General features: G+C 51.1%; 11 protein-coding genes across 11 annotated transcripts; 7 read left to right on the forward strand and 4 right to left on the reverse strand.

The window, feature by feature from the left end:
• Positions 1-1,368: 1,368 nt before the first annotated feature.
• PMZ80_005461 (uncharacterized protein) lies at positions 1,369-2,134 on the reverse strand (the record flags this gene model as incomplete). Its single annotated transcript, XM_064873881.1, has 2 exons — positions 1,369-1,919; positions 1,972-2,134. The coding sequence occupies 2 exons, from the start codon at positions 2,132-2,134 to the stop codon at positions 1,369-1,371; spliced, it is 714 nt and encodes a 237-aa protein (XP_064730985.1).
• An 826-nt stretch (positions 2,135-2,960) lies between these two features.
• Positions 2,961-3,725, forward strand: PMZ80_005462 (uncharacterized protein; the record flags this gene model as incomplete). Its single annotated transcript, XM_064873882.1, has 1 exon — positions 2,961-3,725. The coding sequence occupies one exon, from the start codon at positions 2,961-2,963 to the stop codon at positions 3,723-3,725; it is 765 nt and encodes a 254-aa protein (XP_064730986.1).
• Positions 3,726-4,106: 381 nt separating this feature from the next.
• Positions 4,107-6,085, forward strand: PMZ80_005463 (uncharacterized protein; the record flags this gene model as incomplete). The annotated part of the gene is made up of 2 exons (XM_064873883.1): positions 4,107-4,713; positions 4,764-6,085. 2 exons carry the CDS (start codon positions 4,107-4,109, stop codon positions 6,083-6,085), a joined length of 1,929 nt encoding a protein of 642 aa, XP_064730987.1.
• Positions 6,086-7,135: 1,050 nt separating this feature from the next.
• On the forward strand, positions 7,136-7,762 carry PMZ80_005464 (uncharacterized protein; the record flags this gene model as incomplete). Its single annotated transcript, XM_064873884.1, has 1 exon — positions 7,136-7,762. The coding sequence occupies one exon, from the start codon at positions 7,136-7,138 to the stop codon at positions 7,760-7,762; it is 627 nt and encodes a 208-aa protein (XP_064730988.1).
• A 233-nt stretch (positions 7,763-7,995) lies between these two features.
• PMZ80_005465 (uncharacterized protein) lies at positions 7,996-8,498 on the forward strand (the record flags this gene model as incomplete). The annotated part of the gene is made up of 2 exons (XM_064873885.1): positions 7,996-8,223; positions 8,280-8,498. The coding sequence occupies 2 exons, from the start codon at positions 7,996-7,998 to the stop codon at positions 8,496-8,498; spliced, it is 447 nt and encodes a 148-aa protein (XP_064730989.1).
• A 578-nt stretch (positions 8,499-9,076) lies between these two features.
• PMZ80_005466 (uncharacterized protein) lies at positions 9,077-10,201 on the reverse strand (the record flags this gene model as incomplete). Its single annotated transcript, XM_064873886.1, has 1 exon — positions 9,077-10,201. The coding sequence occupies one exon, from the start codon at positions 10,199-10,201 to the stop codon at positions 9,077-9,079; it is 1,125 nt and encodes a 374-aa protein (XP_064730990.1).
• A 177-nt stretch (positions 10,202-10,378) lies between these two features.
• Positions 10,379-13,294, reverse strand: OSH3 (Oxysterol-binding protein 3; the record flags this gene model as incomplete). Its single annotated transcript, XM_064873887.1, has 2 exons — positions 10,379-13,213; positions 13,268-13,294. 2 exons carry the CDS (start codon positions 13,292-13,294, stop codon positions 10,379-10,381), a joined length of 2,862 nt encoding a protein of 953 aa, XP_064730991.1.
• Positions 13,295-15,251: 1,957 nt separating this feature from the next.
• NOP13 (Nucleolar protein 13) lies at positions 15,252-16,367 on the forward strand (the record flags this gene model as incomplete). Its single annotated transcript, XM_064873888.1, has 1 exon — positions 15,252-16,367. The coding sequence occupies one exon, from the start codon at positions 15,252-15,254 to the stop codon at positions 16,365-16,367; it is 1,116 nt and encodes a 371-aa protein (XP_064730992.1).
• Positions 16,368-17,209: 842 nt separating this feature from the next.
• PMZ80_005469 (uncharacterized protein) lies at positions 17,210-18,965 on the forward strand (the record flags this gene model as incomplete). The annotated part of the gene is made up of 2 exons (XM_064873889.1): positions 17,210-17,751; positions 17,798-18,965. The coding sequence occupies 2 exons, from the start codon at positions 17,210-17,212 to the stop codon at positions 18,963-18,965; spliced, it is 1,710 nt and encodes a 569-aa protein (XP_064730993.1).
• Positions 18,966-19,829: 864 nt separating this feature from the next.
• On the forward strand, positions 19,830-21,159 carry PMZ80_005470 (uncharacterized protein; the record flags this gene model as incomplete). The annotated part of the gene is made up of 3 exons (XM_064873890.1): positions 19,830-20,325; positions 20,389-20,787; positions 20,837-21,159. The coding sequence occupies 3 exons, from the start codon at positions 19,830-19,832 to the stop codon at positions 21,157-21,159; spliced, it is 1,218 nt and encodes a 405-aa protein (XP_064730994.1).
• A 110-nt stretch (positions 21,160-21,269) lies between these two features.
• PMZ80_005471 (uncharacterized protein) lies at positions 21,270-22,588 on the reverse strand (the record flags this gene model as incomplete). The annotated part of the gene is made up of 3 exons (XM_064873891.1): positions 21,270-22,435; positions 22,482-22,499; positions 22,549-22,588. The coding sequence occupies 3 exons, from the start codon at positions 22,586-22,588 to the stop codon at positions 21,270-21,272; spliced, it is 1,224 nt and encodes a 407-aa protein (XP_064730995.1).
• Between the last annotated feature and the right edge of the window lie 41 nt (positions 22,589-22,629).

The raw sequence follows: 22,629 nt of genomic DNA on the forward strand, positions 1-22,629 counted from the left end.
GCCCTCCGTCTACAGCTGATAGCTGTAAATTCAGCTTATACTACTACCTCGTTAGTAGTTACTTAAGCGCTTCGAGATACTTAAATCTTCGATGCGATAACTGTATCGTCTCACCGCATTGATTAGCTATCGTAAGTACAGTATGTGTACTTATTTTGTAACGACTGCACGAGAGTCCAAAATCACAAAATCCAAAGTCGAATTTTCGGACCATCTGTCGTAATAATCACCCATATGTGACGTCGCTCTGATGGATTATCATCAACTTGAATGTTCAAAGTTTCAAGCTGCAGGCAGCTCAGTTTCGAGTTGTTCGCGACATTCCTAGCCTCATCGTCAAGCTACCTACATCATGTTACTCTGATCGTGCGCTGTGAGTCCCTGCCACAGCCCAGTCTCCCATTAACAGCATGTCGCCCGCCAGTGCTCGGCGCCACGAGTGGAATCCTATCAAGGTCATTGCTGGAGCATCCTGGCTGTATCCGATCAAAGGCATACTCTACTTCGTTGGACATACTCGATTCTGGCCACTGTTCAAAGGTCGCCTCCTGGCTATCGTCCTGCTGTCTCTCTTTGTCTACGGTATCCTCTTCACATTCGCCTTTTTGCCGCAAGTTGCTGTGCTAGCAATATTCCATGGTCCAGCAGCATGGCTGAACGGAGTGGTACTCACGTTGGGTGAAGGCTCAGCTGTCATTGCGCTCTTGTTTGAAGCATTCTTTGTTGACGCAAGTAATGTGGAATCTGGAGGAATTATGGCTGACCGTCTGTGCAGGAAACTCTGGTCGATGTGTTTGATGCAGTTCTGATTGATTGCGGATGTCAGGAACTCGTTGCAGTTGGCCGGATGCTCGATACGACAGCACCCAACTCTGTTCAGATGCTTGGGAAGCCTACCATATCTTCTGTCTACTCGCCTTTCAGCTTCCGTCAGATCTTCGAATTCATCCTACTCTTGCCGCTCAATTTTGTCCCTATTGCTGGAGTACCGTTGTTTCTCCTCTTGACTGGATACCGAGCCGGACCATTGCAACACTGGAGATTGTTCAAGCTGCGAGGCCTATCGAAGAAGGAGAGAAATAAAGAGACCAAGAAGCGGAAGCTCAAATATACATGGTTCGGCATGGTACATCTGGCACTTCAGCTTGTTCCTGGCTTGTCTATGCTGTTTTTAATCACGTCTGCGGCTGGCAGCGCTTTGTGGGCAGCGAAGCTCGAGAAGGATAGGACAACCAGAGTTGACGCAACCATTCAGCCCGAGGAGAGATACGAGGACGAGCCAGTATGACAGCACCCTCGTTGGTGTTTTGCACAAGTATCATTTACAGAAGATGAGCTGCACACTCACATCTTGCTCGGAGCTAGCCTCTATTGATGGGCCTTCAGATTTTCGAGCAATTCCTTCAAACCGCCCAAATCCCGAATGATCGTGGTAGGCTCTGAGCCCAGTCTATCTTGCCAGCCATTCCCAGCTCTGTCAACCCATGCAGCATTCATACCAACAGCCCGGGCGCCCACCACATCGAAAGGATTTCCGCTGACTAACCAAATTTGAGACTCTTGTCCCGCCATACCAGCACATTCTGCGAGGTGTCTGTACGCTTCTGGGTCCGGCTTATAGCACTGGATGTTGTCTACAGATACTAGTTGGGAGAACGATGAGCTGATTGATTTGAGCTCCTGCGACCCGTTTACAGAGTTGCCGAGCATCCGCTGAGTACCGTTCGAAAAGACCACCATTTCAAGGTATGGCGTCTCCTTCAGCGACTGAAGTGCAGGTACAACATCCGGAAAAGTGGACAGCTGGTCATAGGCCTCCATAACAGAGTCGACATCCTCTTCTCGCATCTCGACCTGATGCTCAGCTAAGGTGTGTAGCAGGGACTTTCTGGTCACCGCTTCGAAGTTTTCATACTGCTCTAGCAATTGTCAGGAAGACGCCAATCGACTTGGACGATTGCTACAACGTACTCATACTGTTGAGGCGCCAGGTGTACTCCAGTTGATATTTCCTCCAAACAGCTTGCATTGACTCTGCTCTTTCAGGGCCATAGTGCTCGGCTAATGCTCTTGCTATTGACGCCGTAGACAGTAACGTTCCGTATAAATCGAAGCCCAAGAGCGTTTTGCCCATGATTGCGGTATTGTCGAAGCTCAGATTATGATGGATCAAGAACCATCATTAGCTTTGAGCTCCTCCGCATCGCGGGCGCAAGGACAGCACTCGTGGAGTTATCAAGGTGCCGCACAATTACGTAAGATACGGCAGTTACTTGCAATATCGTCCGCAAGTTTCAAGCATTACATACCGTAGTTTAACCATACCACATGCGCCAACTTTTGAGGTCTTTGACAAATGTCACTTTGACAAACTCTTACAGCACCACTACCAGGTTATGTATTCGATACGCTTCAGCTACTGGTATATTTAGACACGATATGCTAGGTCCCCAGACTCGGCGATATTAGGGCAACCTTATTACGAAGCTGTATATAACTGAGGTATAGGAGAACTTAAGCTGTAGAAAGTACGGCGTAGTAATAAAAAGCTGCGTCTTATGTCCTCCTCGGCCACCGAACTATAATAGCGAGATTCTTACTTACCTTAGCTGTACTTTACCTACGCTTCGAGCTACGCATAATTTAGCTGAATTTATATAGTGGCGTAGTAGGGTACAATATAGGAAGAGTGAATACACTAAAGAACGTGGTGGCGGTGGTGGTAAGCATGCATCTAGTCAATATGATATTTGTCAAAGATCCTGAAAGTTGGCGCGTGCGGTATGGTTAAACTGCGGTAATTACATGTAATTAAAGTGACAGATTCTCTCGATCAATCCATAGCTCCTTTGTCTCGAAGCTTCCGCCAGCCATCCGCGCTGCTTCACCTCCTGTTGCTCGCTGGTGACTTCATCGATTATTCTCAACATGAACCATGCACATAACGTAGAACAAGGACGATGTCTTTTGAGGACGAGGACGAGGAGACTAACCTGAACATCTTCAAGGACTGCTTGTTCAACATCGCGATTGAGAGATCCAATCCGCAACACGGGCGGAAGAAAGGCAAGTCGCGCACTGCTCCAGCTGGCGCCACCGACGCTGTTCCGGACGCTTCCCAGGCCACCGAGCCATCACAGCTTGTCGACTTCTCAGACTTTCTAGCTAATGAGGTCTTCCCGAGTCTTCCCAAGGAGCTGCAGACCATTTCTCATTATGCCCTGCAGGACAATGTGACACTGTCCGATAGATGGTCTTTGCCATTGTCGCTAGGTACCTACGAAGAACTCGCTGACCGGATTCCACCATCAGTGACGGACAGCTTGCAAGCTTATGGGCTAATATCACCGCCTGCATCAGACGTACAATCTTTCCTATCTCCAGTCATCGCAGCATATCTCCTAGCTGCAACTGCACCCCCACCAAAATGGATCGAGACCAAAGTGAGTGCATGTGAAATATGCGAGAGAGATTGGGTACCCATGACATATCATCATCTTATACCTAGAGCTGTGCATGCGAAGGTCTTGAAGCGGGGTTGGCATGAGGAACGGACGCTCAATAGTGTCGCGTGGTTGTGCCGGGCTTGTCATAGTTTTGTGCATCGGATGGCGAGTAATGAGGAGTTGGCGAAGGAATGGTATACTGTCGAAAGGATCTGTGAAAGGGAGGATGTGCAGAAATGGGCTATGTGGGTTGGGAAGGTGAGGTGGAAGAAGAGGTAGGAAGAAATCTGTGATTTCGATACGCGTTGTAGAGGCAGGTGCCAGGAGGGTGCCAACACTGCCTACGTAAAGCGCCTTCATTCTTCAACTGAAAGCCCAGTCAAAGTGGCAGTTTCCAGGTTTTCACATCACCAACATTGGATCTTGTCACTGCAACAACCAGTGTTATCACCCTCCATCTTCCCTTCATAGCAATGGAGTACCCCCGAAAATCCGAATATCACATGCGCCACTATTGAAGTGCGATCGCACTTCGTCGTGGTTTACTACCGCCGCAAACCTTCACTACATTCAAACGACCACTACAATACAAAATGCGATCCATTCGCCTTTCAAAGAATCCTAGTCCCAACACAAATACGAACCAGCCGCAGATTCAATATGTCGAACCGACCTTCTCGAGACCGAAAGGCGCCAAAACGACTCGAAGACGAACAAGAAGCTGCATCACCAACGGCTGCCAATTTCGGGCGCACTCCAAAAGCTACAAAGCGGCAGAGAGCGACGTCTGAGATCAAGCAGGAGAACTCCATAAACGATCCAGGCAACGGAACAGACCCAGCAAGAGGCAGAGGGCGTGGAGGCGGTCGTGGCAGAGGGCGTGGGCGAGGGCGAGGACGAGGAAGAGGTGGCGGCGACGCAACAGGCAGATCTGCGAAGCGACAGCGGCTCAATAGTCCAGAAAGCAATGACGGTCTTCCTTTCGAGCCACCGACAAGCCCTATTGACGACGGCGCAGCTGACGGTGCCTTTGACCAAGACTACAACGACGAGGAGGCCTTCGATCCAATACCTTCTAGCAATATTGCGAAGACCGCGACAACGCGCAAAGGTAGAGCGGCACAACCTTTGATACCGAACATACCAACACAAGATGATGCGACGATCGAACAGTGGTACGCAGATCCGTACGAGCGCATAAATCCAGAGCAGCCGGCCTACGACGAATGGAGAAGGAAGAACTTGGAAGAGAATATGTTGATGCAAGGTTTGTTTGACGCACTCATGTTACCGAGCCTTCAACTAACGATTTGTTAGGGTTCAATGCTGTTCGAGCGCGCCCTCTTGTCAACTGGCTGATGCATTGCAACGGTCGGTTCGTGCCTGAGGAGAACATGAAGAAGCGGGCCTCACGGAAGAAGAACGCTAATCAACCCGAACCTGATCGTGAATCACACGAGAGGACAAGTCAGACTCCTGATCTCGACGTCGAATCGTACAACGACGATGAGACGTTCGACGCTGATGTAGCAACTGGATCTAGCAAACAATGGGGACTCGACAGTTATGGGGAGGACGCCATGGATGAGGAAGATATGCAGACAACGGCCAGACCAAGTCGGACATTTGCTCAGTCGCAGACTCAAAGCCACATGAAAGGATCTACTGCTAACGGCAAAGGTAAAGCGAACCGCGCCAGAGCTACAAGTACAGTCAGCGACCTTACACGAACTGCCATCACGAATGCAGCGAAGTCCCATAGTCCGGAGCCGGTTGGGGTCATCGGACCCAGTCGTCTTCGTGGCGGTGACGCGTTAACGGACGATGGTGAAGAAGAAGAAGAAGATATCGATGAGCAGATTGAAAAAATCAAGCGTTGCCTCAAGGCATTCCGAATGGTCTATGGTGACGATCTTCCGGATCCCGACTACAGCAAATACGACATTGAACATGTTTCTAGCACTACCAAATTGCCGAGAATGGTACCCAAGAGTGGTTTTCGCACACAAGGCCACAATCCATTGCAGTATGCCACCGTGCCAAAAGGCTCTCCAGCCTTGACAAACCATATGGTCGAAGTCAGTCACAACCAGACACAACCGCACGATACACGTGTGTTGACTGAAGATCCTCACTTTGGCAGCTATCCTTTTGATCGTTCACAGATTTATAGTCCTGGAGAACGGAACATGCTCCTCGCGCAGAATGATCGCAAGGAGCTGCGAGCAGCGAGAGCGAGTGAGGATGATACAGATATGCGTGCTGAGGCAGCGGAAGAGCACGAGCTCGAACGTCAGCTTGTGCTGCAGCAACTCCGGAAGCCTATCTTCTCATGGGAAACGGAATGGACGATGGCGGGAGTTCTCACAGACGAGACTGGAATGCCGAATGGAAACTTTTGGCGCGTGCGTGAAGACAATGAGAGATGGAAACGACTTGCTGAGCGACAGGCGATTCTTGCCGCTGGTGGTGAGGAGGCCGCCCGTATTCGGATGGAGGACTTTGAGGCCGCGCGGGAAGAAGAGAAGAAGGAGCAGAGACGGGAGGAGAGGCAGCGACAGGTTGCCAGGAAGCGAGCCAGGGCTATGGGTATCGAATTTGACCATACAGGCTTAAGTGGGTGGAGTGCTGAGGTTTAATGATCGGTTGAGCCCCAGGATATTGGATGCCACAGCGGCGAGGCTTGCTGAGGAGGCGATAAAGGCTTGTATGGAGTATGCTCACTGGAGAGAATAGCGAGCGCACAACAGCAATAGATAGATGCCATACGCCAGGTCAAGCTCCTATCGAGTGCTCACGCGGTACCACTTGCGGTACTTGCACGTTCATTTCCAAGGTTCTGTCAATAACGTCACGTGATCCGTGCTCAGAAGAGCTTCGATGCGTCCAAAACACGACCCTCGCAAAGTCGGCAGTCAAGGTCCCTTTGCACTCCGGTCCTATCATCTCAAACTTAATCACTTACACAAGAAGGCTATGAGAAGTAGCAGATATTACTTCTAGTTGTGTTTAAGTACCATGGACACGGTCGAGATAACGAAATGCGAGTACTTCACAAGGCGTAGGCCGCTTCCGCTGCAAGGAATACTGAAGCACGTTGGACTTTTCCGGCTCGCCCCATGCCGGCAGCAGGACCCTGCTTCATGTATAGTATCTCTCATCGATGTACAGAGGGAAGAGTGGTTGCATATTACGCCGTCATGACCAAGACTTGTCGCGAGGACCTGTGAGGACCTGCACCGATGCAAGATCTGGTTCTCCAGTATGCATCCAGGCAGCAGTACGAGAAGTATAAAGATTGTTTGCCAGGTTCCCACGGTTAACTCGTTCCCCTAACCATCTACTCTTGCTATCGAAGCGTACACTACAGGAACAGGCCTTTACACTAACGTCTCATATTAACATTCTCCATAAAATGGCCACCATAAAACCAGTCGCACGACCTCTATGTCCAAGCATGACCACAGCGCCAGTCCTCTTGAGACGTCGTCATCAGCCAGATGAGTCTAAGGTGTTCAGAAATCTGAAGATGAACGTGGGTGCTGGAGAAATCACAGTACGGCCGTTGACCTGCAAGGAACCAGTCGAAGACCCCAAAGCATACCATATGAGCGCACGCGAGATCCCGGCGATTGGGATGGAGCGAAAGAGTCGTCGTTATGGGTAGAGTGCCTGGAATGGCTGACAGAATGATCGTAAAAGCTCACACCGCTGCCCTGAGAGCTCTCTCTCCTGTCATCGACAAAGCAATAGTCGATTCTGGACTCGGGGAAAGCGATGTTCGATACATCACGATTCCCGTTCTTTCGAGCGAGTGCCTCCCACTCCTGAGAAGGGTCATGTGGTATATTGACAACTGCATCACTCAAGGCATTACACGTGCAACCCTCGATACGGTGCCATACTACCAAAACAACATCATGACCAAGGTCTTCCGCATCGCTCAGATATGTTGCGCACTCGGTATCAGGCCTCTCGGCCGAATGATGACCATACGCCTTGAGCGCAGATTCTACAAGGGACCAACAGCAGTCAATGGACCGAACGGAACGAAGAAATATGTGTTGTATGAGGATGAGCTTGAATGCATCTTTCGAAAGATGGGTCGGGACTATCCTGTGAGACAGTTGTTCATTACGGGCATTGCAAAGGCATGGCTGGATGGAAAGCTGGACCAGCATACGAGACGGAGGTTGAGGCATGGGAGGCACGGAGGGAGCACGGTTGCCAACGAGGTCGAGGCCGCGATGAGGGCGGAGTGGTCGCGCAGGGTGTTCTGTGGTGCAACAACGCCCAAGCTTCTCAGCTGCTATTGATCTATTCAGGTCTCCAAGCGTCGACAATGGAGATTACACACAGCATGTCCCGGAACAGGTGTCCAACAAAGACCGAATGTCGTATGTTCGCAGCGAAATCGCTCGGCCGTCTCCATTTCGTGGACAAAGAACAACTCCTTTGACAATCAGCAGTTCTCGCATGTCGATTTGCTTAAAGCATTCGAGGCTCACCCTCAGTCAGTCCACAAACTCAGTACCAAAACATCGCAACCATGCACCTCCTCACCAGTCTTTTCCTTCTCGGTGCCTTCGGCACGTCCGTGCTTGGCTATGACCACAAGTTCAACGAGGACCTTAAAGACGCGAAAGTCAAGTTCTGCAAAGAATGGGGCAAGGAAAGCGCAGGACCTGAATGGTACTATATCGAGAAGGCGGAACAAGACAAATGCAAGCTCATACCGGATTCGAATGCTACTGGCGACTATAATAGTACCTACGAGGTAAGTCTTCTTCAGTAGATCACTTTTTCGAGGAAGATGCTAACTCTTTGCTGTAGCTCTATGATGTTCCCGACTATCTCACGAAGTACCTGTTCATCCGGCTATATGAGGACGACGCTTGCAAGGAAGATAGTGATGAGGTGGGTTCTCCAAATTATCCCAACTATGGAACCCAACATGGTGGTTACCACGAGCTTCAATGGAAGAAGAAGAAGATCTATCGAAGCTATAAGGTCGAGGACGATAGAAACACTGGGGCGTATACAAGCGGGTAATTGAGGTGTCCCAGCAATCGCGCATTGGAAGGAAAAGAAACTTTACGACAAAGGGAACATGGCACTTTGGTTCCGTGGGTCTGTGGTTTTCGGACGGCGCCCTCAAACTTCAGGAAAAGTGTGAACGATGGCAATGGAAGCCAGGGAAGAAATGAGAATCTAGGTAGTCCCAACTAGTAATAATGCTTTTGATTGCTTCCATGTTTCCATCCCGTCAATCGTCTGCGTGAACACCGTGCCCCTCACTAGACGTTGATGTGCCGATACATACTGCAGGATTGAACGACGTTGCGTAGTCCAGCCTGCTTTCAAACGTTGTGTGCTTCAACCATACTGATGAGCTAGACAGGCGTCTTGTAACCATGCATTTCAAGCTTCTTCTCGTCTTCAGACTACCGTATTTGTAGCCATGGCCGCAGCATGCACTAATAACCTCATTGAATTTGCAATAGTAGCTCGAAATCTGTGCTGAATCATATTTGCTTGTTCATACGATACTCTGACAATCGACACCTATGACCATTGTGTTCATTCCATCCCAGTAAGCTCAAATTCGTCCATGGCGGTCTCCCTTTCGCTCATCTCCTGCCACCCATCGAGATATTCCTTACACTCTGGCGTCCTCCAGCCCGGTGCATACAGAGTATTGTCGTACATCCACAGTCTTTCTTGTCTTCTTGTGCGGATGATTGGGGAGTTTCATCTGTTATACTTGGCGCTTCAACCGCCTTCTCCTTCTCCTTTGACATGAGCTTCCTGATTTGTCCTGCATAATCGGTATTTGGGACAAACCTGGCGAACATCTCTGACTCTGGCGTGGCAGAAGTGGGCTTTGGGGTTGGGTCGTCTGGGAAATGAATGCGGATTGGCTGCGTCACCGAAGATGAGGCCTTCACTGGCTGTGGATGGGTATGCTTCGGGGTAGTGGCCGGCTGGACTGCGCTTGTGCTCTTGGTTGATTTAGGGTATGTCTTTCGCTTTGTAGGATCCTCGCCGAGCAGCCGCCTGACCTTTGCCGCATAGTAGTTGTATTCCTCTTCGAAGCTTTCGAAGTTCTCTTTGTCACTGTCGTTGTGCTTGTGCTTGGTGGTTTGGTGGGAGGGTATGGGGAGATTGGTCTTGGTCTTCTTGGTGGCTGGTAGGCTAGTGTCATGATCGATCTCGCTGCTGCTCTCATCCGACCAGTGGCGTTGTCGTTTGGTAGAAGTTCGCTGTTGATCGTCCCATGCATCGGCCGCAGCATCGGTTGGTGTTTGCTGTAGCGTAATATCTCGCATGGGCGCAGGTGTCTGGTATGCTGCAACCTCGAGAAAGGTGCTCAGCGGCGGATGTCCAGGACCCTTCTGAGGGCAAAAGTTGATGATACCCCATTGTGATTGTCCTGGCCCTCTCCAAGAGAACGTGAGTGTCGGCTTGGTCGGATGACAGCTCGTACAGATTTTGACGCGTCTGAGACCTCCTGTCTTTGCGAACGTTGCGACCTGCTCGAACTCGACCAATACCGTATCGCACCCAGGGTTCAAGCAGGTTGCACTTGAGATGTAGTGTGTGGCTTTCCAAGAAACCAATGCTCTTTGCGAGAACTCAGGGCATCTCGGGCAGACCTTGATGCGGCGCGGAGGTTCACAGGACTCGGCTTGTGTGTCATTCATGTCGCGGATGGAAGCCTCTGCCTGCGCCATGGTCAACGGCTGGAATGACATGGTGTGCAGGTCTCGAATTGGCCGCTTGTGATGTCGAGTGGCAGTCGCGGATGATGGGGTGCAAGAAGTGATAGTATGGCATTCACACTTTCTGCCATGAAGATCTTGCACTCTTGGTGCCCTCCCGAAGTGGCTGACCCTAAAAATACTGCTGCGTAGTACTGTACTAGCATTATTTTACTCTACCTTCAACACATCAACAACACCACTCCAATCGCCCTTCGCTCTCCTTTCCCAATACCCATCCGGCCCACCGGCCTTGAGTCGCCATATCGTCTCATCACCACTATTGACCTTCACAAAGAACTTAGGCGACCATTCTTCACCAGCAGCTTCCATTTCCCTTCTTCTTGCTCGCTGTCCTTCTTCAATCTGATTCTTCAACTTCTCAGCATCATCGTATTTGCCATCCTCAAGAGCTCTCTGATCAGATCGTAATCTGCTATCTGTGGGTGGCAGCTTGCCCTGCTCGACAGGCGTGATCTCGTTGAGTTCAGCCGCAAACTTTGTCATACCGTAGTGCTTTTCTGGCCTGTCAACCAGACTACCGGCACGCCAAACCTCCCTTCTGGCATCAGCTCTTCCATCCTCCTTGATCACAAGATTGGAAGTCCACGCTCCTGTCAGGCCCAGCGACTGCTCTACACCATTGTGGTCCAGAAGCTGAACGTCAACATCCTCACTCCTTCCGCTGAACATGCCCTTAGCCTTGAATGTGACAACACATTTCCACCCTGTCGTCTCATTGATCACGGACATGGTTCCGACAGGCTCAATGTACTTTTCACCAGCGATGATGTTTCTCAAAAAGCATGTTGCAGGCGTCCAAGAATAGCATTCTCCTACACTGTTCAGCACAACCCGTGCTTTGCCTTCAGTGATGATTTCGCTCGACTTGCCCCAGAATTTCTGCGAGGGCAGAGGCGACTGAGCCATGCACCAACCCTGACCTTCAGCATAGAAGGCGAGCTGTACCGGTCGATGCGAGACTTTCTCGGCGATGAAACGGAAGTTCTTGTCTTCGCGAACGAGTTCGTAGGTTTCACCAAGCATGGGATTGAATGGCTTTCGTATTGATCGTTCCTTGACTCGCGCGGCGGAGAAAGAGGACAAGGCGAATGCTGTCACATACAACATACGCTGTGCGGCATCGTTGCTCTTTGATGCTGTGTCTAGAAGCTCTGAGTATTCAAGGTTCTCGGCTGCCTTTTGTAACAGGCTAGTCGGCTCGTTTGCTGAGACAGGCATAGAAATGGTTGACAGGTCTTTGCCGACATTCTTGCGCAGAAAGCCGATCAACGACGGTGGCATGATAGTAGGTGCTTTGACGGTGACCCGGCGTCTTACCGGACCAAGAGGAAGAGGTGTAAGGGATTTTGAAGGTGGCGGCATGAGCGACGACAAACTACCCGAGCGGAAGGCTCTACCTCCCAGAGTCGTAGTATCGTCAACGTCGCTGCTTGTGTCTGAATCTCCTGCTCCTGATCGTTTGTCCTCCGTGTCACTTGACTCGTCATCCTGAAGGTCGAGCAACTGTGTCTCGCTCCTGCTCATCGTCTGATCCTCGGCGTCAAAGTACTCCTGCGACTCCATGCTCATCCGCGATATGGCTGACTGTGGTAGCACTGAGTTGTTCCTTGACTTTGCTTCTCCGACCAACGAGGAGAACTCAGCGATGACCGAGTCTAAGTTGTTCAGAATCTCTTTCATGTTGTCGTGGGTTGGCGAAGGAGGAGGCAGGCTTGGACTCATCTGACCAGGACCGCTAGGAAGAGGTACCGCTAACTGTGCTGAGACACTTCTCTTGAAAATGTTTCTGTTCATGTCTGTCCCGCTTGGCTTTCTCTTCCAGAATGCTCGCTTATCTTCAGGGAAATAACTGTCACCACCTTCACGCTCAGAAATTGTTGGCGTTGGGCCGTCCAGCAAAGGAGAATGAGGGGCGGTGGGACCATTGGAGGTGTCGCTACATAGACGCCGTACAGCATCTCGAGTGCCAGAGATCTTGCTCAGCAATGCTTCCAGACGGTCCCAGTTAAGGTCGTCTGCGGCGGGTGCTCGTATTGTCGGTATTTGCGTGTCAATGTCGAGGCTTGCACTTGCAGCATTGTCGATAACTATTTGAGAAGCCTTCTCCAGCGCAGCTTTCCACCCATCAAAGTCTGCCACGCTACTGGCTTTCAGGTGCCAGATCTCAGCGCCTGAATCGATTGAGATCTCGCGTGTTTTCGCATTGGCCCCGATTGCCGCAAGCGACAAAGGGATAGCTCCTCGTAGAGCTGATGAATTTCGGTCGTGGTAATAGGAAAGGGTGGAAGAAGTGTAGTCCAGGCTGAAGAATCGCCTTGCATAGCCTTGGTGCCTCTTTCTCCTCCTCTTGTGCAAGATACCTGTGAAGATCTGACCTGAGTCCTGTTCTGTTGACCTTGGGGATGATGTAGTAGGTGTAAGTTTCTGTGCTTGCTCCGCAGCCAACTTCAATGAGTCCACGGATTGCTTCTCTTTTGCTCCCAGCTTCGGGCTTCGAGACCTCACTCCAATTGGTGGTGCTAACGACACTGCCGAAGCCATCGCTTGTGAGTGATGTACTTGCGCGCCGAAGGAAATCTGGTGCTGATCCTTTGAGGGATATGTAAGAAGGAAGAAGGTACATGTCTTTCCAGTGTTCTTCGAGAAGGTGTTGTCGAAGACCAGGGCATAATGCCCTCCCTCCCCGTTTGGCACATCGTATCGTCCTTGGTTGAACCGGTCTGCTTCACACTTGCCCAGCTTCACCACCTGCTTCATTCCCATATGCTCCAGCTTCTCCACCACTTCTGGTTGGCCTTCGCTTGGATCTTCGTCATTGCGGCTCGAGGTGGCAGACAGGGGAGGCAGGCCCGCGACGGTTGGTAGCGATGCGAGTGCACCGGGATGCTTGAATAGTCCCAGGTTGATGGATCGCTTGTGAGGTTGGACCGTCCATGAGATGGTGAAATTTGACTTTGCGTATACCCATCGTAGGAGGTAGCTCTAGTCAGTCGTTAGCACGTGTCATATGAAACTGGAGAGCATGGAGAAGCACACCCTGCTATGGATTTCAATCTGCTCCATACCGGTCAACAGTGCGGTAAGATCAAGCAACTTGAAGGACGGAGAGATGTTCGCGAACTCAAGAGCATCATTAGCATTAGCCAACGAATTGGTACAAGCAGAGAAAGTGCGATTGAGACCTGGCAGAGCACTGTTTACATCTTGAAATCAGGTCGCAGCGTTTCAAAAGTTGCGCATTGTTCGGCGATCAGCCAGGGCAACGTCAGCCCGACTCTGACTTGATACTTGGCACAAAAGCACATGTCTGCTTTCAACACTCGTGCTCATGCACCGCAAAGAGTATCTTTCGGCCCCAGAAACGTGCCTTCTCGTCCGAAGGGAATATGCCTCAGCTGGAACAGTAGGAGTACCAAGGAATCTTACGTAGTTATGCGGCATTCGGGAAGAAGCCATTTCCCGAACGACTAGCTTTGTGAAGTCAGCACGCCAGGCATATTCGGAACCCGGAGGAAAGGTTCTAATACGATCTATCCGCGTATCAGGGCCTCACTATCTAAATAATGCGAGTAGCAAGTTGCGGCTTGGAATATTGAATGTCTCAAGGACGACTCTCGAATACCAGTGGTAAACATCCCTGGCTCGATAGCGTCGCTATGATAGAAAAATAGCGAAGCTGAGGTCAGCCAAACTATGCTTACCTCATCCTGATCACGATGCTGATATATCCATAGAGGCCCGCTTGGATCTTCTCCCCGAGTCCTCCTTTCGCCTCTTTGTTGGCCTTGCATGGCCACCCTTCGGTCTGTACCCAGTGTCTTCATCGCGCTTTCTCTTTCCCTTTGACCCGCTTGGCTCAAGAGCAATACCATCGTCATCGTACAACTCCGGCTCAACCTTTGGTGCTTTCGCTATCGACTCTCTCTTAGACTTTCGTAATGCTGCTGCAATCTTCGTCTTGTCGTGATCCGGATCTTGCAGGAACACTTGCGGTTGATTCTTGCGCAGCCAGTTGTAGACCGATACTGGGTTTCGAATTTGTGATTCTCTTTCTCGATCGGCTGATTTCTCGGGATGTGGGTAACCGATGTTACTCGTCGCGTGTGCTCTTGGATGAACGCTTCTCCCATCAAGGAAACTGTCTAGGCTTTGTAGATATTGCTCTTCCTGTTTGCTTGACAAGAGGCCACCTGCAAGGGTATTCGCGGAGTCGTCCGGTTCTTCTGACGCTCGTTCAAGGGGACCGCGCAAAGGCTTGTATACCAAGTCCGAGTATGATATCTGAGGCGCGAACTCTGTTGTGCCGAGTACATATTGCTCGTAGTCGTCGTATTCTGGTTGTCGGATGTCTCCCTTCTGGACCTTGTATCTCTTCAGTCGTAGCTGCTCTGTGGCTATTTCTTTGTTCACGTTATCACTCGATCGCGCCTTCTGCGGTGCCGGATCTCTCAGATCAAACCTCAATCGTGCTGGTATTTGCGGATGGGAATTGAGCTCAAGCAGCATTGAGAGGATCTGATCATTCTGTTCGGCTATCCGTTGTGAGATGTCGAGGATTCGTTGCTGATCCCTGAACAGTGTACTGCTTTCCCGCATCTGTCTTTCGAATTTGACCATGATTTTTCTGTATTTCCTTCGATACGACTTGTGAGGATGATAGACTGTCGATGGCATTGAGGCTGGGTCTGGCTGTGCCGCCGGCGCTGGAGATGCTTCGTTGGACATATTCGCAAGCAACGCACCAAGTACGTAATGAGCCGGTAGCTGGCAGAACTTGAAGAAGAGTGACAGGCAATGGTAATTATTGAGATTGAAAGAATGCTCGCAGCACCCTTCTCAGAGCGTAATTGAGCCGCATTGAACACCAAACGCGAAGACGCGCTAGTCATAGCCTACGATCTTCACCCGATCAGATCGTCGAGGTCTCCACAAAGTTTTTGGTCCTTCGTCTTCAGCCGCCTTCAACGGTTTGTAGCTCGGATTGAATGATTGACACATACCACTTGTGAAGCACCTTATCATGAGCGTCACCACTGCTGTCCCCGTATCGGCGGAATCGAAGAAGTCGAAGCGGAAAAGAGACGAAGACCTCGCCGAACTTGAAGTCGATATCAATGCCGACGAACCACCATCCAAGAAAGCATTGCGAAAGGCCAAACGAAGCAAAACAGCACAGACCGACCCATCGAAGGATGAAGCACACAAAGCCAAATCTGCGATCACCTCTGCCTCTAAAGGAAAGGAGGAGATCGATCCTATGACCAATCAAAGTAGATCAGGCTTTGGTATATGGATTGGCAATCTCTCATTCTTCACCACAAGGGATGACTTGATGAGTTTCGTGACTGGCGATGCTGATCACCCGATCACAAAAGCCGAGGTCACTAGAATACACATGCCAAGCGGACCGATGAAGAACGGCAAGCCACAGAACAAAGGGTTTGCTTACATCGATTTTGCGGATCAGACAGCCCTGAATCATGGTCTCGAACTCAGTGAGAAGCTGCTCGCTGGTAGGAGAGTACTCATCAAAGACGCCAAAAGCTTCGAGGGAAGACCCGCAAGCAAGGAGGACATCGCCAGTGGAAAGACGCCGAGCAGGAAGGTGTTTGTGGGCAACTTGTCCTTCGACACGACTACGGAGATGCTAGAAGAACATTTTGGTGTTTGTGGCGCCATTCAGAAGACACAGATAGCGACATTTGAAGATAGTGGAAAGTGCAAAGGATATGCTTGGGTCGAATTCGAGGAGTTGTCGTCTGCTCAGGCTGCTATGAGGGGGTGGATTGAGCAAGGTACCAGCACGAATGCTAAGCAGTCAAAAAGGAGGGTATGGCTGAAGCAGATGAACGGACGGCAGCTGAGAATGGAGTTTGCGGAGGATTCCGTGACTAGGTACAACAAGCGGTTTGGCAAGGAAGCTAAGAAGACAAATGGTACCGGCCCGGATGATGCTGCGGAGAATCAAGCTCCGATCACTGAGGTCAACGACCAGGTGGGTTCCGCACCACCACCGCGCACGAAGCGAGACTCGGACAACAAACACAGGCGGCGGAATGGTTATGAGGATGAAACGGTCAAGAAGCTGACTGGAGCCATCACGGAGGGGACGGGAAAGAAAGTCGTGTTCGACTGAGCTTGTACTTCGAAGCGGTTGGCCAGTTAGTGCCGATTTCGTTAGTCAATGCTGGAAGCTGGGGTATTTCAGATCGTGCCCATAAGGCACACGGCTGTTCACCTTCTGTTCTCTGTTCAGGTTCGAGGCGCAAGTTTAGAAGATGACTCCTTCCTGGTTTTCGAGAGCACTCCAGGACTTCAAGAGACTCGCCGGTTCGGACAAGTAGAAGATCTAATCTCATCCCCTGGGTACACGATGCCTTTATCTACAAGCTCACCCTGTGAAAAAACGCAATTTTATTCGGTATTTCAGCTGGTGTACAACATTCACGGTCGCCCTCGTATTTGATAGATGTTTGCATTCGGTGTCACTGCTATATATGCTAAAGCGTCAGGCCGCTTTGCTACCTATTAAGAAGTAAATGTAGAGTATATCATGTAATAGCCATATGGTCGAGATTGAGATAAATGCATGTTTGGTGGAGATTGAAGCGGAACTGGAAACACGTTACAGCTCTCAAGATCGACAGATCGAGTCTCAGCAGCAAATCTGGGGTGGAAAGCACGACCCTTGGCAACAACAGCCTGCAGACTCGACTTGTCGAAAGCCAACCATCACCATTACAGTCTGCAACATTCATCACTATCCTCACCGTGCGCAATCATCTAACAGTTTGCATAATACCTGCGTATCACTCAGTGTAGACATGCGGCAAAGAAATTGCTGATTCAGTTTATCACCTAAATACGACAGCATTCCGGTGAGGCCATCTGTGCCGAACTGCGAACCATGGTCTCATCCTCCTCAGCCTCTTCTTGAGCTCTTTCCTCGACCTCTGGCGCCCCCGTCTACTCGAAAGAATGGCAGCTCCAAAGTCTCGAAGAGGGCTGCTGCCACGCCGAAGACGTCATGATGATGAAGAAGATGGCTCAACAGCTGGGGATGCTCCAGCATATGCCTCTAGCGAAGGCTCGGTCACGTCTGAAGAAGATGGTGATGTGAGCGGCAACTCGGCGGATGAAGAGACGACACCCTCCCCAGTCCTCAACAAACAGGCATTACCGGCCGATGCTACCAGATCCGCAGAGACATTCAAGACAACGGCTGATACCGAAGCTATGGTCAATGGCCTGAAGATCCAGGATGGCGAGACTGTTGAGGAGCTGGACTTTGATGCAGCCGTGGAAGTCGATGCCAGTCAGCTTCAGCCGCCACCGCAACCGGAGCAGCGCAGCAAATCGCAACCCATCCAGCCTAAGAATCAGCGCATAGGAAGCCTGCAAAGCACGCAGCCACGGAAAGGATACTCAATGCACGATGATCGGTCAAAAGAGCAGCAATATGCCCTGCCAGCTACGTCGCGAGGTCGTGGCAGAGGGTATGGTGCACCGAGTCATAGAGGGTAAGCTAGAGTCCTACGAAACCTGAGGCCTGACTAACCTTGTTAGCAATTATGGCTCGTACACACATGACACGGGCAAGCAATGGACGCACGATCTACACGAGACAGTCAACCAACCAGTGGCATCAGCGCCCCAACCTTCGCAACCAATGAATCAACCTTCAACAGCTACACCCGCTGGTCCGAATCGATCTTTCTCGACCACGACGGTGTTGGGGAAGGTACCAGTCAATGTGTCAATACCTGGCATCGAAAAGAAGAGCTCTGCAAATATGGTCAAGAAACACTACACTCTCCTTCCCCAGCATCGCCCACCTCTACGAAGAGACAAGCCTGTGCGAATATCGATACCCAACGAGCACCCTCGCTATATCTTCCCGAGCACCGAAAGATCCTTCATTTTCATTCCTCGAGCAATGCGGCCCAATCAACAGCAGTTTCGAGGTCGTGGAAGAGGCAGCTTTGGCGGAAGCAGGCGCACTAGCATGTACGGTGGATCAGCATATACCCCAAGCATTGGCATGAGCAGGAGACCCTCGATTGCGGCATCAGCCACGGGAAGTGGTATACACACTCCGACCGGGATGCCTCTGCCTCAGTACCCTATGGGAATGCAGAAGCCGGTTGTCAGAATGCCTGCACACCCCAACTATGCGTTCTTCCCAGGCATGCAGAGTGCGGACGTGTTCATGGGCGACAATTCGGCCATCATCCATAGTCCATTAACTACACTTCCCATGCACCAACCTACACCTCAAAAGACCGTATCCATTGACAACATCGAATCTCCGTCAATGAATGTACCGCAGCAACAGTCTCAGCAGCCCTTCCACCAGCAGATACCAGCACATATGCAAGAACAGGGACAGCAGAAGATGCCACATATACCTGAAGGTGCAGTCTATGCTCAACCATTCCAGCCATACCCGACCATGCCACAGCAAGCATATTATGGTATGCCATACCACATGATGCAGCCTGCAGAAAATATGGGCTATGGCATGGGCATGGGAGGACCAGTCATGGCACCAGCACAGCAACCTGCGGCATCTGGTCCTGAAGGACAACAACAGGGATCGTCGGCGTACGAAACGAACGGCATGGTGTATTACTACGACCCTGCGCAGCAATACGCCTATCCACCCATGGGAAACATGATGCAACCAGGTCCATACTTCTATCCTAATGCGCAACAGCAGATGTTCTACCAGTAATGTGTCGTCGGAAGATGGTGGGCTTGGCAGTCATCTTACGGCGTTATTTGCTTGACCTGTCTACATCGCATGGCGTCCGGTCCTTCTGTCGGATCCTAGATTTACATTGTCGAGCACGGGCCGAGAAAGCCTTGGGGTTCCCTATGAATTGAGTGGACATCTGTATAGTATTATATCTACACTTTGGTTGATTCCTGCAATGAGACGCGACGCTTTCATCAAGCCATTGGTTTCCTCGTAGTCACAGGTATGCATTTGAGAAGTCGTTCAAATTGATCACGGAGAAGCAGGCCTACGTGGTGCAAGAAATGGTTCGTCCGTGAGACCTGACCAGAACCGCGGGTATCGAAAAGAGTGTCTAAACGAATGCTCGAGCATGAACCTGCTCAGGCCCTACACACAGCCACAACTACTCATCTGAAGCATTATTAGCGCTGACTACAAACTGTACGCGAACGTTGATTGACGGACTAGTCCAATGGATTCAGGACTTACTTTGCGGGGAAGGCAGGGATGAGCCAAAGGCTCCTTAGGCCAGCTCCACCACAAACGACGACCTCAGTCGCCGAGGCAAGTTCGGCAGCAGGAAATCACGGGTGATCACGATGCCCTGCATCACCTCCTCTCGTGAGCACTTCCATGAAGACTGGGCCGCTTGGCGAGCTCGGTCATCTTCAACGATACTAACATCAGCCGTGAGGCATTGAGGTAACCTGCATTCGCAAACCAGATCTCTCTCCTGCTGAGCACATTGAATTTGGGCCTGGTGATTCTCTAAACGCTACTGCTTCGCGTTACGTTGCGAACCAGATTCTATCTTATCTCACTGTTAACACCCAGGAACGCTTGCTAGATCTGTTCAGCATGGCGGAACCAACACCCATCAAGAAAGCAACCAATGCCATACGAACAACCATAGGTCTCCCCCTCGTCGCAACACGGTACATCGCCAGCGAACCCCTTCTCACAGGTCCTCTGCTATGGGCTCTCACACGCGGCCCGGTAGAGCTTCGTGAACGCCTCCTCTCCCCAGTCCGCAACAACACGCCCGACAGGCTGAAGAATTACATCGGAGCCACTAGCGACGTCCGACTTGCGAAGATTATCGCCTTATTGAAGGTACTCTTTGCGCTTGGTGTCGTTGACCGCGCGAACAAGGCGCTGAACTCGCTGGCGTTGAATGGGTGGTACCTCCCGGGCATGAAGCCGATGAGTAGGTGGAGGTGGGATGGCAAGACGGAGGTTGTGCTTATTACGGGTGGATGCAGTGGCTTTGGTTATGAGATGGTGAAGCAGTTTGCTGGGAAGGCGAAGGTGGTTGTTGTTGATGTGCAGGAGTTGCCGAGTGAACTTGAGAAATGTGAGTGACTCGATTAAGACCCACCATGCTTTGATGAATGAGTGCTAATGGTGATATATGCAGTGCCCGAGGTCTACTACTACAAGTGTGACCTCTCCGACCTCGACGCCATAGGTGGTGTCTGCAGTGAAATCAGGAACAGGCATGGCAACCCGAGTGTCTTGATCAACAATGCTGGCATCGGTGGGGATAAAAACATGACCCGTCATAGTCATACCAGGTCTGACAATTCCCTTATAGGAGCCGGGAAGACCCTTCTCGACACGAGCACTGAGTTTGTGCAGAAGATCATGGCGGTGAACCTCACGAGCCATTTCGTGCTGATTCGTGAGTTCCTGCCTGGTATGCTTGATGCGAAGAAGGGACATATCGTGGGGATTGCCAGTATGGCGAGCTTCGTCTCTGCGCCTGGTCTTGTGGATTACTGCGTGACCAAAGTTGGTGTGCTGGCGTTGCATGAAGGTAGGTGGCTCTTCGCATTTGTTCTGAGACTGATATGCTGACATTGAAGGTCTTCGAAACGAGCTCCTCTCCCGCTATGAGAATGGTTTCACTGTGGCAACGACGTCCGTACACCCATCGTGGCATGCAACTGGTATCATCAAGGGCTTCGAGGGCAAACTTGCAGAGCATGGCATCGTCGCTGATCCTCCGTCCAATGTTGCGAAGGCGGTTCTGGAACAGGTCGTGGCTCACCGAAGTGGTCAGATCTATATGCCGAGGAGTGCTGAAGCGCAAGCTGGGACGAGACGGTTGCCGATCTGGTTGCAGGATATCTTTTTGGGGAATGTGCAGCTCAACCCGTTCAAGAAGAATGAGTTCCATTTCGATTGAGTGGAAGTAGTGTTGGGAATTCGCTCATTGAGGGTTGATGGGTAAGGTGTCGAGTATCCTGAATTCAAACCATAGCACCATTTTTACAGTCCGTACATGTTGCTTGCTCGTTATGCTTCGCCAGGTCTTTGTCCATTCATGAAGGCCGTAAACGCTCCTGGATTTCTCGTCTGCATGTAGACAGTCCCCGGACCAGTAAACCGGCAGGCAAGACCTTCTCCACTGGACATACCAGAGATGATACCACCACTTGCAACTCGCTCCATGACATATTTGGCGTTCCACGCGACGAGGTGGCCATTGTCGATGATGTACCGCTCCCCCTCGACCAGATCTTTCTTAATAATGGCACCAAAACTCGACATCCAGAGTATACCGCTGCCCGAGATCTTGTAGACAAACAATCCCTCGCCAGAGAACATGGCTTTGCTGAAGCTCTGGTTCTTGTATTCTTTGATCACACCTTGCGTGCAAGCCAGGAAGGCGTCCTTGCCCACATTCCAGACCTCATTTCCACTCATTCTTAACAAGTGAATATCGCCCAGCGACGGCGGAGCAAGAAGGACTTCTCCTGGTCCCGTGAAGGTCGAGTGTGTCACATCACCACCGATTAACATCTTCTTCATGCTAAACTTGACAGCACCCTTCAGTGTCACGCTGTGGGACATGGCGATCATAGCGCCTGGTTTTGCGCCGATCGGACAGCCCATGGCCAGTTGCAGTGTCAATATGCTATTTGTATCCCTATGTGAGATTCGGTAGGAGCCGCCGTTGAATGTGCCCACGTCGTCGGCGGTCGTCCCTTTTGCGCCAGTGAATTGGCCGGGCTGTACGCCTGATACTGCTGGTGTGATTTCTTGAGAAGATGGTCTTGCTTCTTTTGCGGCGGCTTCTTGTGCACGTGCTCTTGCTTCTGGTGTGCGCATCATGCTGCCCATTTCTTCGGTAATTTGGCCGAGGCCTGCTGCCATCATGGCTCGCCGACCGCCTTGTTTTTCGGGTGGAGGACTCGTGCCTTGCTCAAACTGGGGCTGAGGAGGAGGGGTTGCGATCTGGGAGTGGTTGAAGGTGGTCTGGAAGGCTGGTGCTGATTGCGGCACGGTACTGTAGGAGGCAGCTCGCTGGACGTGTGGGTGGTACATGTGTGGTGGGCTTGGGTAGCCATCTTGGCCTGAACTCGGTGGAGGGGAGGAGGGAGGTGGTGGGAAGAAACCTGCTGTTGCTGGGGGTGGCGGGTAGTCGTGGGAGCCGCCAGAGCCCGGAGGTGGAGGAAATGCTGCCAGATTAGTCAAGCGCAGGCCACGAGATTGACAGAAGCGTACATGATGAATCCAGAGGTGCTGTTCCTAGTCAGTTGAGGTTTCTCGGCGACAGTCCACCTGTACCTACCTGGGTAGTGCTTTTGCCGCGGTGGTCCGGGAAATGACATCGTGGTCAGAGGTTCGTCACTGCGTTAGATGAGAAGAACGG

The sequence above is a fragment of the Knufia obscura genome, assembly GCF_036327395.1.
Source record: "Knufia obscura strain CCFEE 5817 isolate CBS 148926 chromosome Unknown scaffold_5, whole genome shotgun sequence".
Taxonomy (NCBI): Eukaryota; Fungi; Ascomycota; class Eurotiomycetes; order Chaetothyriales; family Trichomeriaceae; genus Knufia; species Knufia obscura.